This window comes from Diadema antillarum, unplaced genomic scaffold, assembly GCF_040938485.1.
Source record: "Diadema antillarum isolate AM-2024a unplaced genomic scaffold, OU_Dant_1.0 scf00000071, whole genome shotgun sequence".
In the NCBI taxonomy this organism is placed as follows: domain Eukaryota; kingdom Metazoa; phylum Echinodermata; class Echinoidea; order Diadematoida; family Diadematidae; genus Diadema; species Diadema antillarum.
Window position 1 is genome coordinate 11,879,857 of NW_027270960.1, and position 12,588 is coordinate 11,892,444.

Sequence of the window (12,588 nt, forward strand, 5' to 3'; positions counted from 1 at the left end):
TGAATAAAGTCATTGTGCAGTCAAACTCCCTATACTGTAGATTAGTGTTTTGATGGTTACAGTGTACCTCCATGGGGATGTGAAATCTTTGTGTGTATGTGTTGGTTTACAAAGTGTGTACACTTACACATTGTATACTTGTAGAAAAGCTGACAATTTTGAGATTACTATTCTTCAACCTGAACTATCAAGATTTTTTTTTCTTAGATGTCACAAGTCAAGTGAAATGCATGTAATAAACAATTAAAGCAACAACAACAACAACAAAAAAGCAACAACAAAAGCAAAACATTTCCTAATTTATTCAACACAAATGTGCTGGATGCATACATGTATTAATGTATCCAGAATGGATAGTCACTTGATTCTCCTGAAAAAAGAAAAGTTTGTATTAACGGCTCTCAGTCTGTCAATGTGGCTTTTGATTGTGCCTTCCAACCATTGTCTTTCTGCATCTCAACTCTACGCAAATATTTTATTTGTGAGATGTGTGATGTGTACAGCAGGGCCTAACTTATTCTAAGTCAGCTACAGTGTACTGTAAAACACAATAGACTTCTACTTTTTGGCATGAAATTTGAGCCGACAACATTTTCTATGACATGAAATTTATGCGAATTGGAGGCGGATGATGATAGAAACCTTATCTGGATTCCCTTCATCTCTGGATTTTCATTTGAAATCTTCATTTCATACAATGATGAAATTTGATGGAAGCGGAAAAAAGGTGATAGGTAAATAGGAAAGTGGTTGCTGACTGGTAGAGTAGTGAACTCGGAATGATATAATGTCTGATAATTGTTGGTTATGTACAATTATTGTGTTGCATGGTAATGCTGCTGAAATGAAAATAATTATGAATTCAAGAAAATTACCCATGATTATTGATGTTCTTTATTAATTTCCATTGCAGAAAAGTAATCTGTGAATGCAATCTGAAGTAAGCAAGTGACCAAGATCAAAGGAAATAAAAAGAGAACTTGGAAACCATCCTTAAATCTACCAATAGACGCCTGTGAGACAGCTTTGAAACTATGGCAGAAGTTGAAGAGAAACAGCAGGACGCCCCGTACGACCCTAATGACACAATGAAATCGATCACGTCGGAGGATGTCTCCCTGCCGAATGACACCGTTGCCTCCCCCTCACCTGTAACCAAGTAAGTCACATATTTCAGGGTGTTTAAGCAGTTATTATAAAAACTAAAGTAATGTCCTGACAATGTCCGAAAAAACAAAATTCCTTGCCTCGGACAATTAAACAGTGCCAGGAGATTACAAAAGTAATTCTAAAGCAAAAGTTATGGTGACAACGTCCGAGCAACATTTTGCGGGGACCGCTTTCACAGGCAAGATTACCCCTACGCTACCTGGATGTTGTCACAGTGACAATAGTTTGAAAAGCTCTATTAAAACAGGGCTTTAGTCTTCACAGACATTCATTCTTGCTGTCATATTTTTGTCTAGATATAATCTGTCTCTCTTTCTATCAATCTATATATCCATCTTTCTATCTATAGATCTATCAAAATATTCCTCTGATACACACACATATATATATATATATATATATATATATATATATATATATATATAGATATATATATATATATATATATATCTGTTTATCTGTCTGTAATCTCTCTAGCCACTACACGTACATGCAATCATTTTACAATAACTTGCACAGGGATCTACAAATTAAATGTACTCATTTTCAAAAGGAATTGATCTCCTCAGTCATTGATATTGGTGTGTTTTGGAATGAAAATATGGATTAAATGATTGCAAGGGATATTACGCTGTTTTCATAGTATGTGCAGTCAGCACCAAAGTTTGAAGCAATTACTTGTTCTTATCATATTTTAAGAATTATATCATCTGTTTTTATCTAAATTATCCTAAAAAAAGGGAAAATGTGGATTATTGAATTATATGACTTTTATTCTTCCAGTAAATTGGGAGTCTGAATGAAGGAACCATTTTTGATGTGTGGAAAGCCCCCCCCCCCCAAAAAAAAAAAAAAAACACTAAAAAAACACAAACAAAAGCAAAATTCTAGGTGATGAGTGCTTTGTTACATAAATGTTTAGGTTTTATTTATTGTCAAACTTTGTGGCCAAATTGATGAGTTGTGTCTAATTAACAATGATAAAAGTACAGGGAGACGAGATATATTTCATATAGAAAACATTTTATGAAATAGAATCATTAAAAAATGATTCCCCTCAATACACAAGTACTGTCAATGTACAGTAGGCCCTATATAAAAAAGTGGAAAAGTGAAAGAAAAAGAAAAAAAAGAAGAAAAAAACAAATCAGGTCCTAAAGGGTAAAAGCTGCCTAATGGTAAAATGACCTTGATATGAAGGAGGTCACATTTTCTTGTTTTTTTCCTCCACAATAGATACTGACGTCAATTATTGTTGAATATCTGTCCCGTTCTTTCAGAGTGTTGCTTTGTGTGTTTGTTTGTTTGACCGTGATGGAGTTCAATTGGAATTGTGTATTCTTTTCTCGAAATGATTTACAGTGGCCACACAAATGGAAAAGCAAATGGAGCAGTGGTGGACAAGTCTGCCAAGAAGTATGGGCCAGGTAAGTCTTTTTTTTTCTCCCTCCTACTTTAGTGCTAAAGTAGTCCATACCAGAAGGTCGTATCTCCAGCTGCTAGTTGTGGTGACCGACTTCTAGTCATATGGTTGAGTAAGACTGGAAAACACTCGTCATTGCCTGTGACAAATCAGGGAGGAAATGGAAAATAAAGATGTAAATTCAGATTCATGTCATCTCAGTCAGGATAAATACAGAGATTTGTAGATATGCCTATCCCTCAACAAATCAAGAATAAGAGCCAAGAATTGTATCTGCCACCAATTCAAATCAGACATGCAGTTCACTAAAGATTTTGGACATAATCCAGCTAGTCTGTTTTCTACAGGTCTACAAAAAAAAAAAGAAAAGCACAAAACGAAACAAAACACACACAAAAGTCCCAAATTTTGGAATACGTTTAGCCTGTGCCTTCAAGCTAATTATTAGCAAAGCTGAAATAAATCAGCGACAGTTGGTACTTGAGGATAAGTATGTCGGAGGAACTTCACCACGAACCTCACCGCCATCACAGTGAGGGGAAAAAATTTACTTCTCATCGAGTCATCACTTCCTGTGGTCCCCACCCCAACCCCCCAGGGAAGGGAAGAGGGTCAGTGGGTCATGGCAGTGACCGACTGCCTGTGTGCAGGACACAAAGTTTACCTCCTTTTCTAGGGACAGGGTCACCGGCCAAAGTCACCTTGACCAAGGTGACTGTAAGGTCAGATTGGTCAGCCTGTCAGTTTAACCCCCACCTCGTTTCTTTTGGGGATTTCTGGGGCGCACATGTTCTGTTGCACCCCCTTGTTTTATGTAGAGTGGCTAGAACCGGATCTGTTTTTCACAAACTGCGCGTGTGTGACTACATCGAAGGCTTTATAGAAACACCATGAGATACATTGTAGCTTTCTGCAGCTTTTGTGACGTGAAGAATTTCATACATCCTATAAAGTGCATTGGAATCATGATAATTTGAATTTTTTTCCTTTTTACTTCGTCTTAAATTATGCAAATAGGTGATCTCAAGATTAATTTTGATAGGGAATAAAAGCCCATTATTAAAACTACAAGATTAAAGTGCATGCTGGTGATAACACTTTATTACCTATGAAAGTCTTTCATTTCATACACTGTATAGACAGCTCATCAAGTCCTCTATAAAGTTAGGCTATCCGCTAATTGATACTTAGCTTCACGTATAGTTCACATTATTTGTCACTTTATCAGTTTGAAACCTGTACTTCAATGGATTGGGTAATTGGTGACCAGGGATGACATCCCACAGCCTTTTTATCCAGTGGAAAAGACGCTCTAAAAATGTTTATTTATTGTTATTATGATTATTCTTATTATCATCATCATTATTATTCCACCAAATTGTTTTGTTTTGTGTATGTTTGTTCATGCATTGTGTATGTTTGTTCATGCATTTAATATTTGTCCCCCTTTTTAATGCAAATGGATTGGATAACATACGCAGTACACGTACCCTTGGAATATATAGATGCATTTCTGTGCAGTCATACAGCCCAGATGTCCTTTTGCAGTTAAATTTTGCCCTAACTGGACAATGCATTTCTGATATTAAAACAGGAGATCAGGGGGGAATTTCATGAAGCATTTTGGTCGGATATTTTTCTGACAAACTGTTTACAAGCTACTGAAATCCTTGCATCTGATTGGCTGAGAGCAAATTTGTCCGACAACTTTGTCGGACAAAATGCTTCATGAAATGCCCCCCAGGTATGAAAATGTAGTATCGCTAGTAATAGAGTGAATATCCTCAGTTTAAAAAGAGAGAAGTATGGGCTTTGAAATGATGGTGTGTATTATTAGACTGGTTTTGAATCTAGAGAGAATTTTTCATGGAAGCATTTTATTGAAAACCCCTGTTCCCCCAGCTTTGGTAGCGAATGAAAAGAATGATAAAAGCTCATTGCCTATAACGTTACTCTGTCGTTTAAAAAAATTCCAATAGTCAAAGTCGCAATGCACAAAAGATCAACCAAAATTAAACAAATGCAAACAGAAATATTGGAGAGGATGAGTTACGATACCTCGGGGCAATTTCTAACAGGTTCTTGAAGGAGACAAAACATTACTTCGCTTTATTGCTAGAATGAGCGATAAATCATGTTGTGGCTTCATCATGTAGACATAGCTAAAGATGGCAGCATAGCAACAGTGTATCATAAATCTCGACTCAACATAGATTGTTGTAAGATAAGGCAGGATGAGGAATGATCGATGATTGATATGTTTATTTGTGTACTGAGTTTTGTTGACTTTTTTTTATTTTTAGAGTTTAATATTTGAGTTTACAATGTGACATTCAGATGATATGCTTGGATACATTTACAAATTATAAACAATCTAGTGACTCTATGAGAAATATGGTGCTGTATTAAACAAACGTGGTTCTGTGTAACATGTTACTTGTTACTTGTTGAAATAATCCCAAAATTGCAGCTCTGTTGAAGCTATACCAGGATGAACAATCCTTGCCGTGCGTCAACAAGGGTGCAGAGGTGCCATAATCGTAGCCCACATATATTTACAATAAAAGTGGTTGAACCTGTGCAAGTTAAAATAAGGTTGGCTCCTTGCAGAACATTGGAACCAGTGTTGCTTTAGTCTATTAAAAGTACATTTTGTACACAGAGTCTGGCAATAATGACTGGGCAGACTTATTAGTGATTTTTCTGGTTCACTACAGGTATTTTTAGTTTTTTTTAAAAGTTTTAGTTTTTCCACTTTCAAGGCTTCGTCCCTGTGCGCCCCCATGAATGCATACAGGCTGTATCAAACAGTGCTTACTCATTGTGAGTCATGCGTACCAAGTGTAGGCAAACAGTGGTCTGAGAAATAGCCCCTTGTATGGTTTCCTTTTATTCTACAGAATCCTAATATGTGCGCAATACAATGTATGTCGGTATAGCAAAATCGTAGGACTGTACACAGTTTAAAAATGTGAAGTTCTAAACCCCTTTGATTGCCTGTAACAGGTAATAATTGAAGCTTAGGTTTAATAATGGCATGCATTTTTTTTTTTTTAATCATTCGGTTCTTTCTTCATAGGATCTGCCTTTGGTTTACCGACTAGTATTTAAGGAAGGATTTCTAATCATTGCTTCAATAGTACATGTAGCTACCTTTATCTTGAAGTCATAAAAGTGAGCCCAGTTGTTCACTGGTAAAAGATGGATGAGATATTTGTATCTTGAGGAAAGCAGTGAGGGAGAGTGCCTTTGTTTGTGTACAATGTATGTGTGCAATATTTCTGTATTGTGTTTAAAATGTTTGTATTAGTTTGATAGTATGGATAGGCATACAGTATACAGCTGTAACATGTGTGTGTGTGTTTTTTTGTTTTTTTTTGCGTGGTGTGTCTGTGTATGTGTGTGTATTGGTGTTTGTTGGTAGTGTTTTCTCTTGTATGCGTGCATTTGAATGCAAGTGTGTGGGTGTACAGTATGTGTGTTTGTGGTTTTCTGTGTGTTTGTGTGTTTGTGTGTGTGTGTGTGAGTCTCCGTGTCCAGATTATATCAAAGGCTCAGGGATATGACACTGACCCTTATAGATATCGTGATAGTGGCTGTGAAGTGAAGGTCATACAAATATACAATCAATTTACAAATTAGGCCAAAATGACTCTGAAAGGCCTGTAGACTACAACTTCGTTTCAAGAATTTGATGTCCTACATACAATGTAGTAGTATGGCCACTGTCCTGTGTAAATGAATTAGCGTTTGATGCTATTGGAGATGATTGTGATGTACAAGTATGCATACATTGTACATCAATGGAGAATGGATTTTTGGAGAATATGAAATGGCTTTAATATGCCATTCAAACCATGAAACTGAAAGTTTGATTTTGGGAGACACTTAAATATAATGAGGTCACAGCAACATAAGCTTTTTTGTACGAGATAGGTAGTGTCCACTGCTTTGACTACAAATCTTACAGAAAGTAAACTGCAGGGTTTATTAAAGGGATGGTACAGTATTGGTGGAGATGAGAACTGGGCTTTTAGCTTTTTGCGAAATACCAAGAAAACACTTATGAAATAGTACAGAACATACCATTCTAAGAGGAATTCAAAGTTTATTTGATGAAAATCGGGTTTGGAATGACTGAAGCATCCAAAAACAAAATAAAACAAAGCGATAGTAATAAAAGGTGAGTCCCAAACTTTATTAGAATCACTCCGTTTTGGATATCTCGGCCATTTCAAAACCAACTTTCATCAAATGAACATTGATTTCCTCATGGAATTACTGTACATGCTCTTTTATATTTCATAAGAGGTTTCTTATTATCTCACCAAAAAATGTTAGAAACCTGAAATTAGGTCTCAACTGAAACTATACGATCCCTTTAAGAGTTGAGATATTGTTAGGAACATTGGGCAAGCCTAGGCTGAAGCTAAGCTCGAAATAGGGGAGCTACAGTGCAGGCCAGTAGTCAAATATGCCATAGCAATCTCCGTAGAATGGAGATTTAATTAAACTCACATGCCTCATGTTCAGACCCCCTGGCCAGGAAACGTCTTGGGAAATTGTTCTAATAAAAGTTCCAGCCTACTTCCACTTTCGAAACACTTCTCTGTGGAGCATACTGCTGAACAAGACTGGAAAATTGCAAAGGATGATTTTAATGATAACCACAGCCATAGAAAAACCCCAATACTCAAATTTCTCATCCCATTGATACCCAAATATAGTAATCCAAATGACCTTTACGTGTCCTAGAGATTTTGTGCAGTGTACAGCGTAGTACAGTAGTACTAAAGAGCGGAACAATGAACCACAGAGACAGCTGGTCTTGTTGTTCTTTTATTGTTTTTGATAGGAGTAACCATATCATGTGGTTTAGTGCTTATTTCAACAATGATTTTTGTTTAAAAATAAATAAAATTAAGGCCCACTGCAACATCTGAAAAAATCCCATAAGAATTACAACTTCACATTCTTATCGAAAGAATTGAATTTTTCTGTGAAATGGATTAGTACGCTGTAATTGTATTGTACGAGAAGGTGTAATGTTTAAAATGCAATACAAATCTGTACTTACAGGGTATCTTTTGTTCAATCTATTTCATCCTCATCTGATTGAGAAAAAGATGGTTGTCCTTACAAATTTCAGACAAAGTCCCAAAATTATACTATGCCTTAGATAAAATACCCCACTTCCTTTGACTCTTTTTGCCCAAAACAAATGGAGAAGATTAAACCATTGACTTTTTAATACAAAACCTGTAGATTTGTGAAGTCTGAAATCTCTCTTGTGCTGGAAATGGGTAAATGTATAATGATTCATTATGAATCCTGCATACTGAAGGTTTTGATTCTTTTGTGAGAATGATACATCAAAGTTTGCATTATCACCGAGCCTCCTGTTATGTGTCATTTCAATATCCTATGTGCAATAGATAAATCATGACTATCTAACTAGTCAAAGAGCTGTACAAAGTAGGAGGAGGAAGTTATCAAGCATACAACATGTAGTTTGTTGAACTGTGTATCCTCATGCATGTTGCATATTGAAACTGCCAATATTTCATGATTATTGATAACATTTTTATTCTTAATCAGCAGAAGAGAAGCACATCACTTTAGATTAGGTTTCTGTTTTTTTTTTTTCAATTGTAAAATGTGGGTTAGCAATGAAAATTCAAATTTTACTAAATATTCTCCCACCACAATCTAATAGTTGTGCTTCAATGTTAATAGCAGTAATGACAGTGTGCATAGTCAATAGGGAGAGCAATATTTTGAGACTGGTAGTATTAGTGTATGCATATCCAGTATTCCCCCCCCCCCCAAAAAAAAAAAAAAAAAAAAAAAAAAATTACAATGGGACCCCCTGCAATGATATATCTTTAAAAGACATTGAATCAATCTAAATACAAATTCAAGGTATGAAACTATAACTCATTGCCCACATCTAATACAGAAAACCCCATTCGATTTGCTTCAGTGGTCAAAGAGAAATGAGGAATTTTGTAGAGGATGTCGTGAATATCTTCCCTCCAAGTTCTGTCTATTGTATTCACACACGAGGTCATGGAAGTGCTGAACTTGGAAGAATCAAACTCAGGACATGCTTTACAACAATCCACATTTCTCTGTGACCACTTTACCAAATTGAATGGGGTTTTCTGCAGAATAGAGCTAAAATGTTGTATTTTAAAGAAGATGGCGAGTAACTGATCGGTGGGAATCAGTGGGAATGCTGGGGGATGATTGTTCCCATTCTTGTGGGATTCGTTTAAGAGTACATTATATATCTATTGTGTAAAAAGTAATTGCTTCAAAACGGTCTCATATTCAAGTAATGTGCAGTTTAATGCACTGTCACTGTACAGGCATGCTAACCTGGAAACATGAAACTGCACATTACTTGAATGTGAGACCATTCTAAAGCAAATCATTTTCACACAACAATAGATATAATGGCAACTCTTAAATGAATCCCACAAGAACTGGAACAATCATCCCCCAGCATTCCCACTGATTCCCCCTGATCAGTTACTAGCCTTCCCCTTTAAGACCCTGAAGTAGCAGTTTGACAATTTAATCATATTGGGTGTTATCAATGGGAAAATCTGACTGTAATTTTTTTGGGACATACTGTACAGTATACAGAGTATATTGTATACATAGCCACTGTACCAGTAGCTTTAGTCTTTATACCCTGGTGTGGATCTGAAACTTGTCTATGGTAATACATTATGTACTGTACTTGGCATTGTGATGATTTAGGGGATTTCCCATCATTGCTTGTGACACAGCACAATAGTCAGGAGAAAGAAAGCTAATTGAAGTATTCACTTCCACATTGTGCTTTCTGTTTCATGATCGACAAAGCACTGTCACATTCATTTGTTTTATTGTACTTTCTTTTATAACAGGCTTATTCCTCATCTGATCACTAGCTCTTTATACATGCATTGGATCATTATCTGTCATATTTATTGTTACAGAATGTGTCTGTATTTGTGTGTGTGTGTGTGTGCTTGCATGAATTCTTTCGAAGACCGTTTAAAGAATACACATTAAAATGCAGTTTTCCAAAGACCTTGAAACTGTGATAACTTGATACCCCTCCTAACGCTGACAAGTTGTACAGCAGACCATCCAGGTAGATTTGAAGGAAGTACTGTATAGTTCAGTGGAAATTTTTGCGGTGTGGCATTTTTTTGCACATTTCGCGCAACCAGAAGCTAATGCGAAAATAAAAGCACGCAAATATTTTTGCTTGCCATATTATGTTCCAGCAGTTGATGTCTTGTTTCCGTGGAATTAAAAACCTGTGAAACTCGTCTTACCCGGCTGAGCGCGAAAACTTAGTCGCGCCAAAATTTCCACTTTTACGGTAGATGGTTTCAAAATTTAGAGTTCCTGGCAGTGTACCACAATTTGGCCGTGGGTCCATAACATGGGTACTTTCTAGTGAGATATGTAGCCCATTTGGACCAATGTTTATTGGTGATAATAATGATGATGATCATTCATGGTCATGATCAGGGTGATGTTAATAATGATAAAAATAGTGATAATAGTAATAATGATACAGATAACATTGTATTTCTATAGTAATGATGATATAATATATTGTTATAAATCATTGTCATTAACATTTTGAAAGGAAGGAGCTTGGCTGAAATAGCGACCATACATGCGCTTTACATACGTGTCTGAGGGTTCTACGTTATATTATTGATCATGTGCTACACAATGTCCTCGCCACACTGATGGCAATCTGCCAGCCAAAATCCCATCTACGTAGGTCGACAAACTTTGCAGGCAGTTTGTTGGTGTCCCATGTGGTGGAATGGTCCTCTCTGTGAGTCACTGCTAAAAAAAGAATTTACTCCAATTTGAAGTTGGTTCAACTTCTATTTTTAATCTCACAATTCTTCAACTTGCTTGTTTTATGTCCTACTCTAATAATACGTCAACCATTCTTCGAGTTCGGTATTAGCAGTACTTCATTTATGAATCAATTTAGACAGGACAAGATATTTTATTCAAAGTACGATACTGACAGTTAATGAATATTGGTGTAGTGTGTAGGAATGTGATGTGGCTCAGTCGACAGCGTATCTTTCTTGCAATACATATGACTTGGATCCGATTGCTGTTGAGTTTTGCTGCGCAATGTTGCGTGTAATCATAACATCCTTTCTTGTAGGAGGCAAAGCTCGTCCCTTGGATAGGACGTTGAATGGAGGTTCCTGTGTGATTTAACCATTACTCATGCTTGTAAAAGATTCCATTTCATTCATTCATCGCAAAGAGCAGGATGCTATAACCCAGTCAAGTGGTCCACCTACATAGTACCTACACTGTACATATGTACATATACATGTATACATGTACCCACACAAGAAAACAAATTTGATATAATAGTACTGTAATGATGTTGACCCCTCGTGGTTTGCCCCAGGTGACAAGCATTGGCAAATAGTATGAACTATTAACCTACAATGTGCCACATGAAGATGAAGAAAAGTGTGGTGTGTTTGCGTGTATTTTACATTTAAATCTTGAGAAATCTTATAACACGTCTGCTGAAATGCTTGAATGCATATATAAATGTCTTTAATGTATAAAAATTGTTCGTTCTTTAGGCTTTTTTTTCGAAGGGTAGTTTGTTTTTAATGTAGGCCCCGATGTAAACTTCTCTGTAGAGTACAGCTGTAACAACACATCTTGAAATCATTTGTCAACTTAAAAAGCTTTCAAAACTTTTATCAGTTCACTGTATGGTAATAACATATAGTATAGAAATGACAAAATTTTCTGGAAAAATATTTACTGAATTGTATGAAAGGCTATTCAGGCCTCTAAAGATAGTGTTATTCATAGGATGTTATTGCTGGTAATCACTCGGTTATACCTGAGGGGTAAGTTTTGAATGCATCGTATCTCTTGTAAACAGAATTGAGTGTTTTGTGCATGGCTTTTTAACCCAAGCTGGCATCGACCTCACGGAGGGGTTTTGTGGCAGGCGAAATATTGATCGTGCAACCAGCTCACCCCCTTACCTGGCGAACGGCTCTCACAAAAGCAGTCTCTATTTACTGTGTTCTATACACAGACCACGTGTATAGGCCATTACTTGGTTACAATAGAATTTTAGCGTCCCCCAGCGAGACAGAACTTACTGTACGGTTGAGCGGTTCCCACTTTAAATCAAGAGAGACTGTTTACAATATGTATTACAGTGGTGTAAGAAGACGGTTTCTCCCTGGGAGTATGGATGCGATTAGAGAGTTTGATGTAAAACTGATGCAAGTTGATGCCTTCCTAGTGGATTAAGCTAACTATCAAGAGTTTGCCTGCATTTTTGGATGCATCAGAGCTGGTAGAAGCTAAAAGTTTACCTTGTGCCTCCGCGATTTGTGTGAAGTTCTGGTGGTTGAATCGGCATAGAAGGAGAAACGTTCACCATGGTTAGGCTAGCAGGGAAGTCGGGAAAAGTTACACCTCGTGGAGAATGGAGAGTCAGTAAGTAGTGATGTTATAAACCTTTCCCCTAATTTGCTCCTTTTCTCAGAATTAAGCAGAGGATCCTGAAATGAGTAATTAAATACCGATAGTTAATATGGACTGTGCTTGGGTGCTGATAAAGTACATTGTACATGTACAAGTTTGTATTATTATTTGTGTGCATGCCTTCACATGCATAAACATTGTACTATAGTGTATATCACCATTGCAAGACTTGTTGATTGTAGAGAAAAAGGTACAACGTACTGAAGGTCTAGGCCCCGTTTCAAAAAACTTGTTATCAGTGACAAGTTGTCATAGTTGTTATAAGCTACAGAAATTCTTGCATCTGATTGACTAGGAGCAAATTTGTCACAGCAATGTGGCAGTTGTCACTGATCACAAGTTTTATGAAACGGGACCCTGATCTTCCAGCTTTGGTCACATGGTTTCTCTTTAAAACAGCAATGGTGAAATAGTGCAGGTACATTTAC

General features: G+C 36.6%; 1 protein-coding gene across 1 annotated transcript in view; it reads left to right on the forward strand.

Annotated features, from left to right (window-relative positions):
* The first annotated feature begins 918 nt into the window (after positions 1–918).
* The window catches only part of LOC139717094 (long-chain-fatty-acid--CoA ligase ACSBG2-like), a 41,346-nt gene continuing 29,676 nt past the window's right edge, over positions 919–12,588 (forward strand). The window contains exons 1-2 of the mRNA XM_071628600.1: positions 919–1,159; positions 2,533–2,597. Coding sequence (XP_071484701.1) covers positions 1,035–1,159; positions 2,533–2,597 — 190 coding nt within the window. The 5' untranslated portion in view covers positions 919–1,034. The remainder of the gene's footprint in view (positions 1,160–2,532; positions 2,598–12,588) is intronic.